At 44.3% G+C, this 20,752-nt stretch overlaps 1 protein-coding gene across 1 annotated transcript in view; it reads left to right on the top strand.

Annotated features, from left to right (window-relative positions):
- The window catches only part of LOC138453828 (vomeronasal type-2 receptor 26-like), a 352,571-nt gene that overhangs the window by 145,747 nt on the left and 186,072 nt on the right, over positions 1-20,752 (top strand). Inside the window, exon 3 of the mRNA XM_069606993.1 lies at positions 11,331-12,098. Within this exon, the coding sequence (XP_069463094.1) occupies positions 11,331-12,098 (768 nt within the window). The remainder of the gene's footprint in view (positions 1-11,330; positions 12,099-20,752) is intronic.

The raw sequence follows: 20,752 nt of genomic DNA, 5'->3' as shown, positions 1-20,752 counted from the left end.
CATGGGGATGTAGTGTAATGGGAAACTGTTTGCTTCAATTACGCTTCACTAACCAATGTAAACTTCGAGGAGGCGATGTCTACGAACCAATCAGATCCATGGGAAACATCGAAAAAGTGAACTCTCCAACTTGCAAGTGTTTCGATATTTCCAACCATTGTATTTCTTGCTATAAAACTACTGTTCGAATTCCATTCAGATGTCAGCCTTTCAATCAGATCCCTTCCACTGTTCTGTTTGGTTTGTGCTCACCCAGCTGTAATAAACAGTGTTGCTTCTTGCCCGGTGTTTGCTCCACCTTTTGAGTATGTGTTTCTTTTATTATGCTCTAATTGGTGGACCCCTGACTACACTCCTTAGGTTGAATCACCAGCCATTAATCCCTTGGTATTTACACTCAATGGGATTTTGGAGGACATAATGGCACAAAAATTTGAGCAAAGCTCCAGGGCCTGACAGGATCCCGGGTGACCTATTTAAGTCCGAAGTAAAAATATGGGCCTCTTACCTACATCGCCTCTTTAATGCTATAACTAGTTCTAATATGACACCCAAGTCATGGTCATCAGCGGAAATTGTCCCCCTGTGTAAAAAGGGAGGACAAGTGTCCCGAGTAACTACATCCCTATTTCACTTCTTAACTCAGGAGGGAAAATCTTCGCTAGAACAGTACTTGGGCACCTGAATATTTGGGTTGACAAATCTGCTTTGATCACTCATCAACAGGCAGGTTTTAGAGAAGGAGTAAGCACCATAGACCAGTGTTTTTGGCTTGATTGAGAAATATGTCAAGCTAAGAAACATTAATGTATTTGTGCTTTTTGTTGACTTACGTACAGCGTTTGAAACAGCACCACACACAAAACTGTGGGAAGTTTTCAGTGAGTTTGGCACTCTGCACGCCCTCCTTTCAGCAAAATTACTATTATACAAGGAGAACAAGACTGTAGTGAGGTGGGGCCTGTGAGGGAAAATTACTGCACCCATCAAAGCGCAAAAAGGTGTGCGTCAAGGTTACGTGTTAGCCCCTACTCTGTCTTTGCTTTACATAAATAGCTTAATCAACAACATCCTAGCAATCCCTAACAATGCTCCATGTTTAGTCAGGGAAAAATACCCAGTATTATTATTCGCATATGATGCGATTCTCATTTCCTTAACACTATCTCGGCTGGAAAACAGCCCCAGCTATTTCAACAGTTTTGCACCGATAGGGACTAAGCCATTAATGTCAGCAAAACAAAATGCATGGTCTTCTCTAAGAAGAGGGAAAAGCCAACTTGACGCCTAACACAGAACAATGATGCAATTGAGCATGTATGCTCATATGATCATCTAAGTGTAAGATTTGCCAGCTCATGTATATGGGGTTTACAGCTGCACAGAGCAGGGGTTGCACTATCAAGGTACTGTGCGACAATCTCTAAATTTGCATATGACTACAGGGATGGAGCAATGGGCCCCCTCCTAGAGGTGTACAAACTACAGGCAATGCATGGGGTTGACATTTGGGTCATACTAATTGTAGCAAGCTGTGTGCGAATGAGAATGGCTTCCTAAAGAACAACCTAGGCCTGCCAACCTGTGCATCTACATTATTGATACATGAGGAAACTGGATGGTTGCGCTAAGTCTAGTGTTATACTGGATTAGGCAATGGAGCGGAGCAGAGCAGAACTCCCCAAGTACAGAGAGGCAACTAGGGATGTTCTTGAGTAGTCGGTGGGCTGTTTTTGCATTGGTGTGTGCATGTCAAGAAAATGTTGTATGAAATATGACATGTCAACCTATGGCTAAATACTGATAATATTACCACCATGCAAAGAGATAGTTGAGGCTAATTTTCACCATAAATGCCAACAAAATCAGATCAGAATGATATCTACCTCAGTGTCATTGAGTACTTATTGGGAGAACATACTTACTCTGGGCTATGAAATATATTTGGACGTTATGAAACCTAGATTCCTACGGTCTCTGTACATTAAACTGAGGTTTAGCATTTTGCAAGTCACCCATAGAAGTGGGATGCTAGGGAATCCAACAAGTGCTCTCTCTACATGAACAAGATCGAAACAAAATAACATTTCTTCTTAGCCTGTCCACTGTACATTAACTTCAGGAGGATGTACTTGATACCTAGGTTTTTGCTATTAGAATGACCACCACTAATGGGGCTATGATCTTTTGTAGAAGGTCTAATGATGCTGCACATGTTTTTGCTGTTGCGAAATGTTTACATAGATCATGGCTGAAAAGAATGGCATTAACGAGGTCTAGGAATATAACAGTGTAACTAATGGAGTAACCGGCTGCCCTTCGTGTTAACATGTTGCCTTTCTGTCTTCTTTGTGTACCATGACCTATGTAATGGTATCTTTTTTAACAAATATGTCAACACCAGTGTAGCTTCAGTGTCTTATACATGTCTTCTAGGTTTTTATAGTCCAGCTGTAGGCACATTTTTGTTCAAATGACCCACTTGCTGGGCCATAAGAAGCAGAATCGTTTTTGCTATAAATATTGCACTTCATATTGTTTTTATGAATTGTTTAAATAATGTTTTTAGTGTAAATTGTTTTTAACTTTGCTAACGTGTTGTGTATGCTTATTGTCTCTTTCTGTACTCTTTTATGGAGTTCAGCCAAAATAAAGTATTTTGACTGACTGATATTAAAACCATGCAAGTACTTGTGTGAGATGAACATTTCTATTAACACGCATTCTTACTACTGCTCCTCCGACACGTGCTCCTATGACCCACACTACTATGACACACACTCTTCTGACACACGCTTCTAATAACACACTCCTACAACACAAAATTCTACAACACAGATCACACACCCTCTTACATTGCATGCTTGTTTAACACTTACTCCACGTGCTGTTATGATATTACAACAAACCCTCAGAATCAATCAACACCTTCTATCCAAAATGTACATGTACATGGAGAAGATATACATTTCGTACATGTACGCTACCATACATATGAAAACTATTGCGTACATGTTGTAAATGTTAAGCATATGACTCATATGCCATACGTTAAAACAGTCATACCTGCAAACACTCATATGACACACAGTCACACACTTTACACTGTACTCCCCACAAACAACACATACATTATAAATAAAACAAACCCTTTTTAATCAAGAGTTAAGGTCAATCTAACAAAAGGTAGAGTGCAGTAATAGTGGGACTAAAAAGTTAAATTTAATCTAACAAAAATTGAAGTGCACAAAGAGTGAGAATGATGTTAACACACCAACACTCACTGTATATCACTGCACATTCAACCATGAGACTGGAAGTATAAACCCTCACTCCATACCACTACAAAACAAAAACAATCATTTAACTATAAAAAAAAAATGCTAACTATTTGAAATATTTTTTTGCAAAAGAGTTAAGGTTACACCAACAAATAAGTGAAGTCTACAAACATTTTAAATAATAATGTTAAGATAACAATATAAACGTTATCAATACTTTATTCAGGAAGGAAAAAAAAAAAATAACAGGTCTTCAGTTCAGTCTTTTTGTATTTCCTCTGTAGGCATGCTCTGGCAGCCTCCTTGCTTTAATCCTCATAGGCCCTGAGACTTTCCGGTGTGGCTCTCTCTCTCTCAGCTTGGATGTTCTGAAAGAAATCAGATGTAACACACTTAGTCCCTTGTCTGTTTCTTCCTTAAATAGGGGGCAAAAGGTTCTTGACCAATCAGAAGGGACATGGAAGTTAAGTCTATAAATATCCCCATAAGCCCCGCCCCCTTCCTCTCTGAACGAAGACTGCCAAGATGCCTCCTTCCCTGCTCCGACCACTTTCCCTTCCTCCTGGCTGCTAGCGTCCCGAATCTCAGGTAAGTTTAATGTTTGCATGTATAAGTGGGAAGCGGGTATTAAGTCTGTGTTTTCTCCTGCATCCGTTCCTATCTTTTCAGTGTTGGTAATAAACGGATGCCATAAACGCAGGTGTTTTCCACGTGGTATTGTTTCCCAGATGCTGCCTTTCCAACCCCCTCCCTACTGCGTTTGACACCTGGGTGTTCTGCTTGATTTGTGGCCGGGGCCTGTCTTTTCACATTGCCGCTATTTGTTTTAGCCTTGTCCGGGCTGTCAGCCTTGTCCTGGCTGTCAACACGAAATTTGGGCTCCGGCTCGCGGCTGGCATCTATTTTTGCATTCAGCTCATGACCGTTGCTGTCGGCCTTGCGGGCGGCCTCACGGCTGTTACTGGATGCTGCGCCGTCCTCACAGCCGGCATTCCGCACAGCCTCGCGGCCGCTGCCAGCACTCCATTCAGCCCCAGGTTCAGTGCCGTCTTTCTCACGGCCGGCGTGCCGCATAGCCTCGCGGCCAGCACTCCATTCAGTCCCTGTTTCAGTCTTTATATGTTTACAAACCCTCCCCGAAGGATCGAGCCGTTCGGGTCGATCAACACTTCTGGACAAGTAATCGGGCACCACCTGGAATGCTGCAGGTCTGTGTAGGGTTCTGAAACAAAAGGCCTGTAGGGTAAGGAACCAACGCAGTATCCTTTGATTGGAATCTTTATGTATTGCAAGCCATTGCAACGGCGCGTGGTCCGTGAACACGGTAAACATCCGTCCCAAGAGGTAATATCTCAGAGTCTCCACAGCCCATTTGATCGCAAGGCACTCCTTTTCAATAGTCGAATATGCCTCTTGATGTCTCAGGAGTTTTCGACTGATAAAAGCAACAGGGTATAAGTCATCCTCTGCCCCTTGTGAGAGCACTGCGCCTAGCCCGGAACCGGATGCATCTGTCTGCAAAAAGAACTCCTTTTTAAAATCCGGACACTGTAAAACCGGGAGTGCCGAGATGGCCTTCTTTAACTGATTGAAAGCTTGAAGAACCTAAGGGTCAGAATGTAAAGATTTCGTGTAGGTAGACTTCAGGGCCTCTGTCAACAGAGCTGCTATGGAGGAAAATAAAGGAATGAACCTCCTATAGTAACCCACAAAACCCAAAAAGGCTCTGATCTGTTTGCGGTTACTCGGCATAGGGAGACGTAGTATGGCATCAACTTTGTCCAACTGAGGTCGGATTTTCCCTCCACCCACCAGATAACCCAAATATCTGGTCTGTTGTGCTCCTATTGTGGTCTTCTTTGGGTTGATTTTCAGACCGGCTTTGTCTAGCTCCGTTATCACTCTTTGCAGATGTATGAGATGATCTTTCCAACAGTTGCTAAATACTATGATATCATCTAAATACGCTGAACAATAGTATCCATGAGGCGTTAATATATGGTTCATTAGGGACTGGAAAGTAGATGGGGCTCCATGCAGGCCAAACGGTAATACTGTGAACTGATACAATCCAGATGGAGTCACGAAGGCTGTCTTGACTTTGTCTTCTTGTCTCAAAGGGATTTGCCAGTAAACTTTAGTAAGGTCTATGGTTGTCAAATATTTGGCCGCCCCCAGCTTCTCCAATAACTCATCTATGCGAGGCATAGGATAGGCCTGGTATGTTGAAATGTCATTCAGTTTTCTATAATCCATACAAAACCGGGTGGAACCGTCCGGTTTTGGAACTAGCACAATTGGGGATGACCAATGGCTGGTAGAACGTTCGATGACACCCAGTTTTAAAATTTCCTCTACCTCATGCTGAACTGCAGCCCGTTTACTTTCAGGCAATCTATATGGTCTTGTTCTAACAAACTGATTTGGAGGGGTCTCTATTTTGTGTTCCATAAGGTTGGTTCTGCCAGGCAGGAAGGAAAACACATGTTTTAATGGTGAAAGAAACCTCAATAGTTCTGTCTTTTCCTCCTTGGTTAACTCAGATCCCCATTGAACTGACTGAAGTGCGGTTGTTTCTGAATCTTCTTAGGTAGCGGATAAGTACATGGTCTGGACTACCACGGGTTCTTTCCATTCTTTAAATAGATTTATGTGATAGATCTTGGTTTTGTCTTTCCTGTCGGGTTGTTCTATTAAGTAGTTGACGGGTCCTAGTACATCTAAAGCCTTATATGGGCCCCTCCATTGGGCCAACATTTTGTTGTAGGAGGTAGGCAACAACACCAATACCTTATCTCCCTTCTGAAAAGACCGTACCCTGGAATTACGATTGTAATATTTCTCTTGCATTGTCTGGGCTCTGCCAAGGTTCTCCTGTGCTTAATTTTGTTAGGTTCCCTCATAATTCTATAACATAGTCTGTTTACTGGGTCTCCTCTTCCTGTTCTTCCCATTCACTTTTTGCAATGTCAAGGACTGTTCTTGGTTTGTGTCCAAATAATGGTTTGAACGGTGAGAATCCCGTAGAGGACTGAGGGGTATCTCGCAATATCATAAGTACCCAGGGTAAGGCTCGGTCCCAGTTTGCTCCTGATGGCTCAGTTACTTTTTTTAACATCTGTTTAATAGTCTTATTATACCTTTCCACCAGGCCATCAGTCTGTGGATGATAAACCGACGTCCTGAGTTGCTTAATCTTTTATTGCTGGCACACATTCTGCATGACCAATGAGACGAAATTCCTTCCTTGGTCTGTGATTATTTCGCTCGGTATACCCACCCGGGCAAAGAAAGGTACCAAGTGGTTGCATACATTAGCCGCACTTATTCCCCTCATAGGAAAGGCCTCAGGGTATCTGGTGGCATAGTCCACAATGACCAGGATATACTGGTGGCCGTGACTGTTAGGTTCCAGAGGACCCACTATATCCATTCCTATCCTAAGAAAAGGTTCTTTTATTAGTGGCATTAGTTGTAACGGCGTCCTCGGGGGTATACAGGGATTTGTTTTCTGGCACACCACACGCTCTTCACAATATCGACCCACCCCAGGCCAATAAAACCTTTTGAGTACCGTATCTTGAGTTTTTTCCCTGGCCAGGTGGCCCTCCGTGGTACTGTCGTGAGCTAGTTTTATCACGGTCGTTCTGTAACTTAAGGGTACTAACAATTGTTCAATGTCTTCTGTTGGACCGTTTGTTACTCTATACAGAAGTCCCTTTGATAATTTTAACCATGGAAAAGTCTATCCTTTCTCAGGATCAACAATAGACTGTTCCCATGCTGTTTTCAGGGTAGGGTCCGACCTTAATTCACTGCGATATGAAGGAAGCTTAGCGTCGGGTATCCAGTCTATCAGACCTGAAAATGTATTCTCTTCGGTCCACTCCTTTTTTCCTTTTCCGACTTCATTCCTGCTTTTCTTATGCCATTTTAAGGCCGTTCTCCCTATTTCTACTTGGGAAAACGGGGTGGTTTGTAGCCACTCAACGTCTTTTACACACTCTTGGAAGGATGGTAGGTCTGTTCCTAACAACACCAGTGTGGGCAAGTGAGGCATGATGGCTACCTTCATTATAGATTCAACCCCTTTAACCTCTATGGCCACTTCCCTGGAGGGGTAGGTCTTAGTATCACCATGTACACATTTGATAGGTATTAGAGTCATCGTCCCACCCCCATTTCCACTTTCTTCCGGTCTGATTGCTGTCTGTTCACTTCCGCTATCAAGCAGGGCTTAGCTGGGTGTCCCGTTCACTCTTACGTTCAAGAAGTAGGGTGCTCTGCTTCGTCTGAATTCTTTTCCTTGAACGTACCCAATTTCCATTGGTTCTGCTGGCTTGGCAATCGAAACATTGTGGTTGTCGGCTTATACTTGGCCAGGTTGCAATCTTTGTCTCGACCCGTGGGGCTCTGGGCTCCGCTGCTCCTGGGCCCTTCAGGCTATTGGTTCTTGGTAACTCGGTGGTAGTACCCCATACAGAACCCGCCTTCTGGTAGGCTGAAGCAATGTCTATGGCTTCTGCCAAGGTAGGTCGGTGGTGCTGTCTTAGCCACCTTTGCATGGGTGGGGTTAGGGCCTGAGTGAATTGCTCCAGTTTGATTTTATCTACCACATCTTGAACGGTACTATTGGCTGGTTTTAACCACTTGTCTGTAATGTCCCGGATGCGATAATACAACTGTCAGGTTGTTTCCCCTGGCTTTAACTTGGTCTCTCGAAGTCTTATTCTGTAAGCTTCCTCATCCATACCCATACGTTCTAGTATGGTCCGTTTAATGTCTGCATACGCTGTATCACCAGCCCCCTGCATGCTTCCTGTTAATAGTGGGGCTATGAAGTGGCCCCATTTTTCCACTGGCCACTGGGCGGTTTGTGCTACTCTTTCAAAATTGGTAAAAAAATAGCATGGATCCTCTCCGGGTTGGAATTTCTGTAGGACTGCCGTTGGAGCCAGTTACCACAGCCTGAGTCACTTTCTTCAAAGCATCTTGACCGGCGGCCTGCAATTGTAAGGCCTGTTCAGGGTTTGGCAATCCGTCTGAGCCTGGTGAGACTGCACCTGTATTGCTTGTTGAAGCTGCTGTTGTCCTTCAGCCAGGGCTTTTATGATGGCCTCCATTTGTGTGCTGCCTTATCCCACCGCTGCCACCAAATTTGTAAGGATGAGGCAGGAGGAGGAATTCAGAAATAAAAATAGCCTTTATTCAGGAAGTAAAAAAAAATAACAGGTCTTCAGTTCAGTCTTTTTGTATTTCCTCTGTAGGGATGCTCTGGCAGCCTCCTTGCTTTAATCCTCATAGGCTCAGAGACTTCCCAGTGTGGTTCTCTCTCTCTCAGCTTGGGTGTTCTGACAGAAATCAGATGTAACACACTTAGTCCCTTGTCAGTTTCTTCCTTAAATAAGGGGCAAAAGGTTCTTGACCAAACAGAAGGGACATGGAAGTTAAGTCTATAAATATCCCCATAAGCCCCGCCCCCTTCCTCTCCGAACGAAGACTGCAAAGATGTCTCCTTCCCTGCTCCGACCACTTTAGCGTCCCGAATCTCAGGTAAGTTTAATGTTTGCATGTATAAGCGGGGAGCGGGTATTAAGTCCGTGTTTTCTCTGAATCCGTTCCTATCTCTTCAGTGTTGGTAATAAACGGACGCCATAAACGCAGGTTGTTTTCCACGTGGTATTGTTTCCCAGATGCTGCCTTTCCAACCCCCTCCCTACTGCGTTTGACCCCTGGGTGTTCTGCTTGATTTGTGGTCGGGGCCTGTCTTTTCACATTGCTGCTATTTGTTTTAGCCTTGTCCGGGCTGTCAGCCTTGTCCGGGCTGTCAACACGAAATTTGGGCTCCGGCTCGTGGCTGGCATCTATTTTTGCATTCAGCTCATGACCGTTGCTGTCGGCCTTGCGGGCGGCCTCGCGGCTGTTACTGGACGCCGCACCGTCCTCACAGCCGGCGTTCCGCACAGCCTCGCGGCTGCTGCCAGCACTCCATTCAGCCCCAGGTTCAGCGGCATCTTTCTCACGGCCGGCGTTCTGCATAGCCTCGCGGCCAGCACTCCATTCAGTCCCTGTTTCAGCCTTTATATGTTTACAAATACATTAAAAATATATTATATTAAAATCAAAAACCATGACAACCTTAACTCGCCCAAAAATTTAAAAGCATACAATATTATCATAACATTATCAAAATTATATTTGTATTTGTATTTGTTTTATTTGTATAGCGCAAACCAGGTCTGGAGGCTACCGGGCGCATATCTTAGGGAAGTGGTTACATAACTGTATGACATTTGCAAGGAACATTTAAATTGACAGAGGAATACAATCACATTACAGGTTAGACAGACAATATGTAAGTAATCAAACAATACGTCAGTAATCAGGTTTTGAGAGTGTCGATTGGACGTCAGAGGTGACTAGCCAAAGCTTGGCTTTGTGTTTGAATAGGTTCAAGTAGGGAAAATGTCTGATAGTAAGAGGCACAGTGTTCCACAGTTTGGCTGCCAGAACTGAGAAGCTAGCATAAAAACAAGTAATTGTATAAAATCTAAAACTATAAAAAAAATAGATTACACGTACACTTACAATGCATTTAAAAACAAAGTGTAAAATGTTTTTTATACAACCAAAATGACTTTATAATAATAAATAGGAACATAATTCCTCCAAAAGGTGAAATTACAAAAAATTAAAAACTGAAAACATGTTTTAAATAATAAAAGTACATTCATTATACATTTACAATAATACAATATACATAAACATGTCATATCACACTTTACATATACAAATAATATCACTTAATCAAGCCCATGCAATCATTGCAAATATATAGGTTAGCAAACATAACAGAATAACAAATACACTAAACAACTTAAAAATCTATTAAAATAGCATATTCAATACAACTTGCAAGTGTTTCGATATTTCCAACCATTGTATTTCTTGCTTTAAAACTACTGTTCGCATTCCATTCAGATGTCAGCCTTTCAATCAGATCCCTTCCACTGTTCTGTTTGGTTTGTGCTCACCCAGCTGTAATAAACAGTGTTGCTTCTTGCCTGATGTTTGCTCCACCTTTTGAGTATGTTTTTTTTTTATTATGCTCTAATTGGTGGACCCCTGACTACACTCCTTAGGTTGAATCACCAGCCATTAATCCCTTGGTATTTACACTCAATGAGATTTTGGAGGACATAATGGCACAAAAAATTGAGCAAAGCTCCAGGGCCTGACAGGATCCTGGGTGACCTATTTAAGTCTGAAGTAAAAATATGGGCCTCTTACCTACATCGCCTCTTTAATGCTATAACTAGCTCTAATATGACACCCAAGTCATGGTCATCTGCGGTAATTGTCCCCTTGTATAAAAAGGGAGGACAAGAGTCCCAGAGTAACTACAGCCCTATTTCACTTCTTAACTCAGGAGGGAAAATCTTCGCTAGAACGGTACTTGGGCACCTGAATATTTGGGTTGACAAATCTGCTTTGATCACTCATCAACAGGCAGGTTTTAGAGAAGGAGTAAGCACCATAGACCAGTGTTTTTGGCTTGATTGAGAAATATGTCAAGCTAAGAAACATTAATGTATTTGTGCTTTTTGTTGAGTTACGTACAGCGTTTGAAACGGCACCACACACAAAACTGTGGGAAGTTTTCAGTGAGTTTGGCACTCTGCACGCCCTCCTTTCAGCAATATTACTATTATACAAGGAGAACAAGACAAGATTACAAACAGTAATGCTTTCCTCAAAGTTTTTGAATTTATGGCACGTTTAAACTTGGACTAAATTTAGATGGACCAGCTAGGTTCAAAGTAGACTTATTCAGCAAAGGGGTGACAACTGTGAGCTTTAGCCCCACCAGGACTGTGCCATTGGGTAAAAGAAGGTTCCAAGCATCCGATTGGATGGTGCTGCATCACTTTGTATTATGATCTTCATGTTGTATGTTGTGATAATGCATGGACCTCACAATGAATACTGACAGTAAAACATGATTATTGGACTTGCTCTTTAAAAATAGCACTCTTTTTTTGCCCACAGATCAGCGCTGAGTCACAAGATGACCTTCTGAGTGACAAAGCCCAGTTTCCTTCCGTGTACCGCACTGTCACAAGGGAAGCCTACCTCCAGGTGGCCATCGGCAGGCTACTGAAGCACTTTGGATGGAACTGGATTGGGATAATGACCTTTCAGGAGGGAAACAGTGAAAAGATCATTCGGAGTCTAAAAGATGAGATTGAGAGAAACGGCGGGTGCGTTGAGTTCCTTTTCACGATGCCCTCATGGACATATATCTTTACAAAGAGACTTATTGTGCAGGCTGCTGTAAGGAAAAGCACGGCCAACGTGATTGTTTTTTATGGCAGCACACAGGACCATGTAGACCTCAGTAGAATGTTAAACCAAGGTGGAATCTGGCTACCGGGGAAGGTGTGGATCCTCACAGGAGAACTTGATCTGAGGGAATTGTACGAGTTCCCCACATTTCGTCTCCAGGGCAGCCTGGCTTTTGTGAACCACAGAGCACACATTCCAGGATTCAGAGAATTTTTGTCAATGCTGACCCTGGAAAGGTATCCAGATGACCCCTTTCTGCCAGACCTTTGGGAAGATACTTTTGTTTGTGAAGTGAAATCACCTTATCATGGCCCTAACTGTTCTGGGAAAGAGAGTCTGAATGATGACAATCATTTCCAATCCAATTTTAGAGGGCCCTCCAGTGGGTACAACCTTTACAACGCAGTCTATGCCCTGGCACACGCTTTACACGATGCCATTACATCAACGTATGGAAATACTGCCAGAGAAGTGCATTATCAAGACATGAAGCCCTCAGTGGTATGAACTAAGAGCACAAAGGGGAACATATGCAGGAGGTGTAGCGTGGGAGGGTGGGGGAAGAGAAGGGAAATGTAGTGTATGGATGGGCCCCTAATCACCTTAACCAAGCAGGCCCACAACATTTGTGCGAAGTTGGGCATCGGGCGGGCCACAACTAAATGTTCCTCTAGAATAACAAGGAGGGGCACGTGCAATGTGGTGAAGCAGCACACACCTCACCAGGCTGGAGGCAGCTGGCTGTAGGCGTATGATCCACATGTCCAAAAAATCTCCTAAAGCACAGCTGTTGCTCCAGCCAGGTCAGCGATGCAAAGTGTGCAGCTGCAGTTTCAATTTGTGCCAACAGACACTGTGCCATCACCCTTAAAGTATAGAGAAAAATAGTTAAGTATCTGTATCTTAACAGGTTTATCTGGCTCCTTCAGCCACGTCAGATGTTGCAGGTAACTTTGCCACACATTCCCACATTCTTGATTCACCCGCTTCAACCTTTCTTCTGAAAATCTCCTCATTCCTCCAGCTCTACAACTCTCCACCCCTTGCTCTAAACGTTTATTGATGTTAACAGCCCTTTACGACTCAGACTATTTGTGTACACCGAACATTCTTCTGCTCTTTACGATCTGTAGCTGAACATTCTTCGTCAACAAGTGAAATAGATGCTGTGACTGATTGCCCTTTGAACTGCCCTTTGAACTGCCCTCAGACCCTGTACAATGTAAGGTGCACTAGACACAATTGGCCTGATTCACAGAACGTTTTCCTATGGGATTGCGCCATTATAAAACTATTCTGTGAATCAGGCCCTATGTGTCTGCTACCTCTACTTCACTAGGGATTAACACCCTAGGGACACCAGAAGCATGGGGGACGAGAGAGCAAATGTAGCAAAATCCTACAGATCTCCCTCCCAACTTTCCTCATATGGTTGTACCACACATTGGGCCTCATTAGGACCCTGGCGGTGACGGTATGAAGGGTGCCGGTAAGGCACCGGCACATTTCATACCGTCCCGCCGCTTCACGAGTTCTGGTCGTCAGTTCCTGACAGCCCGCCAGGGGCAGAATGGGGATTGGGAGCCCGGCATTACTGCCACCCGCGAATGGGCAATTACCGGCCATTAAACTCGTAATGGGCCGGTTATTGCCCAATCACGGGTGGCGGGTCCGGTAGCGAGCATGGCGGTAGCTGTGCCTGCCATACAGTCATGGCTACTGCCATGCTCGTAATGAGGCCCATTATCTTTTGCGAAACCATGTGCATCTACTGTTGGATCTATTTCATCATGCTCATTGTTAAAAAAAATCAACATCAATATTTCTTCTGGACCATAGCAATATATCCTGAGATTCTGTAAAACTAGATACATTTAAACAATTTACATTTACACTCATTGCCATCTTCGAACATGATAACAAAGAAACACAAAGAACATATGAACACTCAACTCAATATATATTACTCGAATATTGTCTACCTTTTCTGAAAAAAGAGATTCAATTCCCAGATTTCCATTCGCACCCCGCCTTTCCACTGGAATGTCATGGTCATGAAGTCAGGGGCACAGGCATGCAGGGGTCGCATGCACAGGATGCCTGGGTGGACACTGTCCTGGCGCCTTTGGCACCAGGCTCATGAACAAAAGTAAACAAGAACATCCATTTAACACCAAAAAGCTTTTATTATGGACATAGCACTTCAGATCCATTAACCTTCAACATTCCATCCATTAAGCAGGATGCATTAACCTTGAAAATTCCATCCATTAAGCAGCCCCAAGTGTATTCGTGGGTGTGGCTGCTAATGGATTGCCTTTGCACATGCTCACTCTCTAGGAGTGGCAGGGTGTGGCTGGTAAACCGGCCCTAATGGGCGTGGCCACGATCTCAGCTATATAAGCTGCCCCGATCCTCACGACAGACGCTTCGTGTTACTCTGCACTTGCAAGCAGCGTAACGCTCACCGTCGCCTGAGGTCAGATTTACCTTTGAAGATCCTGCTTCCTGGACATCCTGCTTCCTGCCAGCATAATTACCAACTGGGGGAAGCTGTTCTAACCTGTACATCTCTTGGGAGAACCAAGTATTCATATTTACACTTTCCGGAACGCCGAAATCTTCATCGCCTGCAAGGAAAAACAGAAGACAAGGTTAGACATCGAAAAAACAGTCAGTTTAAGGTTGTGCTTCGCCATACTTTGCGCTTTTCCTTAAACCATCACTTACCTGCTGTCGAACATTGCGGTAGCATCCATCTTCCATCCGGCCGCGTCTCGCGTCTCACAGCTGCATTGAGGCTGCATTTCCATCCAAGGGAAGAAAACAGAAGAGAGACATTATTGCGGGCATAAATAGGAGCAACGTATAAAGACATTAAACAGAACGAACAGCATCACAAGAGCTCAAGAAAGGCTTACCAATCATAAGGAGAAGCATAGTTGCAGCTGGACTGGACTAATCCTTATCAGGGATCAGTGAAGGAACTAGATCCCATTCAACACGCCCCTGACAGAAGTAGCAGGACGGAGAGCTTATCTTCCATAATTCACAGGTGAGCTTTATGGGCCGGCGAATGCTCACAGAAACCGTACTTTGGGGTGAAGGGTTCGAGAGGTACAACAATCACAGATTGGCACACTCACACACTCTTATCTCTACGCAGGAGCAGTATCACCACGTACCACCGCTCACAGCTTTTCTACTGAGGGAGAGGCCTGAAGGGGGTGATTCAAGTTCAGGGAGGGCTGCAACCGTGCCCCAATGCCTCCGCAGAGACCAGGTGAGCATAACAGAATGTGAAGCCTCTAATACTCTCTGTCTGGGCGTTATGGAAACTTCAGAAACAGATCAGTTAGCCCTCTTACTAGGGGAATTACGGGCTGAAGTACATGCTTCAAGACAGGAAACCAATGCGTTACGGAGGGATCTTATTGTAACTTGAGAAAGAACTGACAAATTGGCAAGACAAATGCTACAAGAACAAGCAGGACAGGTTCCACTGCCTGGAGTGACCCATTCTTCTCATTCTTCCACACCACAACCATCAACACTGGTTCAGGTGGTTCTTCCAGGAGCAGTGCCTCTAGCCCCTCCTGAACACTTCATCGGCGACCCAAACAAGTTTGCTGTATTTATGAACCAATGTCGCCTTCATTTCTTGTGCAGACCAGGAGCCTTTCCTAATGACCAAGCCAAAGTGGTGTTTGTACTCTCGTATTTAGGAGGTAGTGCAGCGGACTGGTCTATACCTTTGGTAAATCAAGATGACCCTTTACTCCGGAACTTTGGGAATTTCCAACATGAGATGGAGAAATTGTCTGCCCGTCATACTCAAGGACAAGCCCTGGACAACGAGTTGTTGTCACTCAGACAAGGGAGTCAAGATCTATTAACCTATATTTCAACCTTCAATCGTCTCATAGCCCAGACCAACTGGCCAGAAGAGAAGAGGACTACACTCTTTTACTGAGGGTTACGTGGAGAACTTAAGGATGTGTTGGCGCAAGCGGTGAATCCCCCTGAGAGGTGTGCGGACTACATACACCTGACGGTGCAACTCGATCATAGGTTGCAGAATCGGAAAATGGATCGAGCTAGATCAGAGGGACGGTCAGTTTACGTACAACCTCGTGAGAATCCGACTAAACCACATGAACAGTCTGAGCCAATGCAAATTGTTACCTTCCTAGTCCCCTTACCAAAGCAGAAAGGGAAAAAAGAAGACAACAACAGCTTTGCTTATATTGTGGACAAGCAGGTCACTTCCTCCGTGACTGCCCGGTAAAACCACCCAAGAAAACGGTTGGGGCAACAGACAAAACTGATGAAGAAGAAGAACCGAACTCGGGAAACGCCAATGCCCGCCAAGTGTAGGGGTCCGCTTGTCGAGCATGAAAAAGGAAACTGTACAGACCTCACATCTAGTCTTTGCAGTGCTTTTGGTGAATCACAAGCAACCATCAAAAATACATGCCTTGGAGGCATTTATTGATTGTGGAGTTGTGGGTAACTACATTGACCAAGATTTGGCTCTCCGAATAGGCCTTCCTCTCCCACAGAAGCAGAAATCGGAAAACGTCACTGCTGTGGATGGTTCTCAGCTATCATCCGGCCTGGTGACACAATACACCGAGAAAGTCAAGCTTCTGTGTCAGGACGGGCATCAAGAGGACATTACTTTCGATCTCATCGTTGCTCCTCAGTTCCAGATGATATTGGGAATGCCCTGGCTGGAGACCCACAATCCTAGGATCAACTGGTGAAAATGAGTTCTGACATTTGCTCATGATTGTGCCGACACATGTTACAAAAAAGATTACACCAATCTGAAAACGAAGAAAGGAATCGTGTTGGGCCTCATCAGCTCCTTACCGCTGGAATACCAAGATTACCAGGATGTCTTCAAAAAAGAGCAAGCCAACATTCTGCCCCCGCACAGACCCTACGATTGTCAAATAGATCTTGTACCCGGAGCCCAAATCCCTTGCAGCCGAATTTATGCTCTGACAGAAGAGGAAAATCAGCATCTTAGAACTTACCTGGATCAGTACCTGGCGAACGGTTTCATTCGCCCGTCCAAGTCACCTGCCTCCTCGCCCTTATTCTTCGTGCCTAAAAAGGAGGGGGACTTAAGAACTTGCATCGACTATAGAGCCATCAATCAGATCACAGTATAAAAAAATCGATAGCCTTTACCACTTATACCAGAGCTCCTGGCCCAAGTGAAACATGCTCAAATCTACACAAAACTGGATTTAAGAGGAGCATACCATCTTGTAAGAGTAAAAGAGGGAGACGAGTGGAAAATGGCCTTCCGCACGAAGTACGGCCTCTTTGAATACCAGGTCATGCCCTTCGGGCTATGCAATGCCCCCGTGGCGTTCCAATTCTTTATGAATGATGTACTCTGTGAACTACTGGATGTTTGCGCTCTTGTTTACATTGACGACATTCTTATCTACTCAAATTCCATGGAAGAACATTTAGGCCATGTCTGGGCAGTCTTAGAGAAGCTTTGACAACACCAATTGTATGCCAAGTTGGAAAAATGTTTTTTCCATGTAACCGAGGTCGAGTTTCTCGGTTTCATGCTCACACCACAAGGCGTACATATGGATACACGAAAGGTGGATGCAATCCTCCAATGGCCCGCACCAACATCCACGAAAGGAGTGCAAAGCGTGCTCGGATTCGCCAAGTTTTACCGTCAGTTTATACCTGGGTTTTCACAAATTGTACCTCCTTGTTAAAGAAAAATCAAAAGTTCCATTGGTCGACAGAAGCTGAAGAAGCCTTCCAGAAGTTGAAACTAGCATTCACTACAGCACCAGTCCTTCGACACCCATGACCAGACCTACCTTACATAGTTGAGACAGATGCTTCAAAAATAGCCATGGGAGCAGTATTGTCACAACGAGACCCTGAAACAGGACAACTACACCCGTCGCATTCTGGTCCTGCAAATTTTCAGCCCCCCGAGTTGAACTACGCAATCACAGATAAGGAATTACTGGCGATTAAAGCAGCATTCAAGGCCTGGAGACATTACCTTCTTGGGGCGAGACATACGGTCACTGTCATCACGGACCACTGTAACTTGCAATACTTGAAAAACGCCAAAGCACAATCCTCGCGTCAACTTCGTTGGACTCTCTTTTTTGCGGAATACGATTTTATTATCACTTACAGACATGGAGTACGCAATGGGAAAGCAGACGCTCTATCACACATGAGTGAAGAAAAAGAGGCTTTTACAGCATCCAACCCCGTGGCCATAATTCCTGAGGAAAGGATTCAAACCAGAAGAGCTGCCACCACGTGTGTGAATGACCAAACAACCAGTTTGCAATCGCCGATGGATCAATCAACACAACTGGAATGGCTGTTAAAAGGTGACCAGTACACCATCGAAGACATACCGTATTTCCAAGGACGATTATATGTCCAAGACCAAGAACTGCAAAAGCAAATCATCACAAATTACCACGATTCATTAGTGGAAGGACACCCAGGAATAGCCAAAACTCAGGCTAAGGTAAAACAAAACTACTGGTGGCCAACATGGCGAAAAGACATCGTCCAATTTATTGAAACCTGCGGTGTCTGTACACAACACAAGTCTCAGAAACAGAACCCTGCTGGTTTACTACATCCCCTAACAGTACCACCAGCCACTTGGCATACCCTGTCGATGGACTTCATCACGGATCTTCCACCCTGCAATGGATACAACACCATATTAGTTGTTGTGGATTTATTCTCCAAAATTGCCCATTTCATCCCTCTGAAGGGACTCCCAACTGCGTCAACTCTCGCTTGTGTGTTCCTAGAGCAAATTGTTCGATTGCATGGATTTCCATCAATATTAGTATCTGATCGCGGAACGCAATTTGTTTCTGCCTTTTGGAGAAAGTGTTGTACGATTGCCAAAATCGATCTCCGGTTGCCCACAAGCCATCACCCTCAAACTGATGGGCAAACTGAACAACCAACCAAACTTTAGAGCAATATTTCAGGTGTATGTTGCAACAGTCCGAGGATTCTTGGAAAAATATACTCTGGATAGCTGAGTATGCATACAACAGCTCAGTTCACACAAGTTCTACACTGTGCACGGAAGACATCCGAGGACATCAGTATTTGATCCACCCGATACCCTGGAAATGCCAGCCATAAAAAACTTGCATAAAACCATCACTCAGGTTCTTAAGGAGGCGACAGAGCATCTGACCAAGACTAAGGAAAGACAAAAACTGTTTGCTGATCGACATCGGAAGGAAGCTCCCGTCTACCAGATTGGAGAAAAGGTGTGGTTAGCATCCAAATATATTCCCCTGAAGGGGCCAAGAGCTTTCCGCCCAAGATACCTATACTATAAAGTCCATAATCAATCCTGTCGCCATGAAATTGGAGTTACCATCTCACATGAAAATTCACCCCGTATTTCATGTCTCTCTCCTCAAACCAATGAAGTCCAATACACAGATTAGTTTCTCGCTTTCATGCTCACACCACAAGGCGTACATATGGATACACGAAAGGTGGATGCAATCCTCCAATGGCCCGCACCAACATCCACGAAAGGAGTGCAAAGTGTGCTCGGATTCGCCAGGTTTTACCGTCGGTTTATACCTGGGTTTTCACAAATTGTACATCCAATTACCTCCTTGTTAAAGAAAAATCAAAAGTTCCATTGGTCGAAAGAAGCTGAAGAAGCCTTCCAGAAGTTGAAACTAGCATTCACTACAGCACCAGTCCTTCGACACCCACGACCAGACCTACCTTACATAGTTGAGACAGATGCTTCAAAAATAGCCATGGGAGCAGTATTGTCACAACGAGACCCTGAAACAGGACAACTACACCCGTCGCATTCTGGTCCTGCAAATTTTCAGCCCCCCGAGTTGAACTACGCAATCACAGATAAGGAATTACTGGCGATTAAAGCAGCATTCAAGGTCTGGAGACATTACCTTCTTGGGGCGAGACATACGGTCACTGTCATCACGGACCACCGTAACTCGCAATACTTGAAAAACGCCAAAGCACAATCCTCGCGTCAACTTCGTTGGGCTCTCTTTTTCGAGGAATATGATTTTATTATCACTTATAGACATGGAGTACGCAATGGGAAAGCAGACGCTCTATCACACATGAGTGAAGAAAAAGAGGCTTTTACAGCATCCAACCCCGTGGCCATAATTCCTGAGGAAAGGATTCAAACCAGAAGAGCAGCCACCACCTGTGTGGATGACCAAATAACCAGTTTGCAATCGCCGATGGATCAATCAACACAACAGGAATGGCTGTTAAAAGGTGACCAGTGCACCATCGAAGACATACCGTATTTCCAAGGACGATTATATGTCCAAGACCATGAACTGCAAAAGCAAATCATCACAAATTACCACGATTCATTAGTGGAAGGACACCCAGGAATAGTCAAAACTCAGGCTACGGTAAAACAAAACTACTGGTGGCCAACATGGCGAAAAGACATTGCCCAATTTATTGAAACCTGCGGTGTCTGTACACAACACAAGTCTCAGAAACAGAACCCTGCTGGTTTACTACATCCCCTAACAGTACCGCCAGCCACTTGGCATACCCTGTCGATGGACTTCATCACGGATCTTCCACGCTGCAATGGATACAACACCATATTAGTTGTTGTGGATTTATTCTCCAAAATGGCCCATTTCATCCCTCTGAAGGGACTCCCAACTGCGTCAAATCTCGCTTGTGTGTTCCTAGAGCAAATTGTTCGATTGCATGGATTTCCATCAATATTAGTATCTGATCGCAGAACGCAATCTTTTGGAGAAAGTGTTGTACGATTGCCAAAATCGATCTCCGGTTGTCCACAAGCCATCACCCTCAAACTGATGGGCAAACTGAACAACCAACCAAACTTTAGAGCAATATTTCAGGTGTATGTTGCAACAGTCCGAGGATTCTTGGAAAAATATACTCTGGATAGCTGAGTATGCATACAACAGCTCAGTTCACACAAGTTCTACACTGTGCACGGAAGACATCCGAGGACATCAGTATTTGATCCACCCGATACCCTGGAAATGCCAGCCATAAAAAACTTGCATAAAACCATCACTCAGGTTCTT

This window comes from Ambystoma mexicanum, chromosome 4p (assembly GCF_040938575.1).
Source record: "Ambystoma mexicanum isolate Mex_15411 chromosome 4p, UKY_AmexF1_1, whole genome shotgun sequence".
Lineage (NCBI taxonomy): Eukaryota > Metazoa > Chordata > Amphibia > Caudata > Ambystomatidae > Ambystoma > Ambystoma mexicanum.
This window is presented reverse-complemented; position numbering and strand designations above follow the sequence as displayed.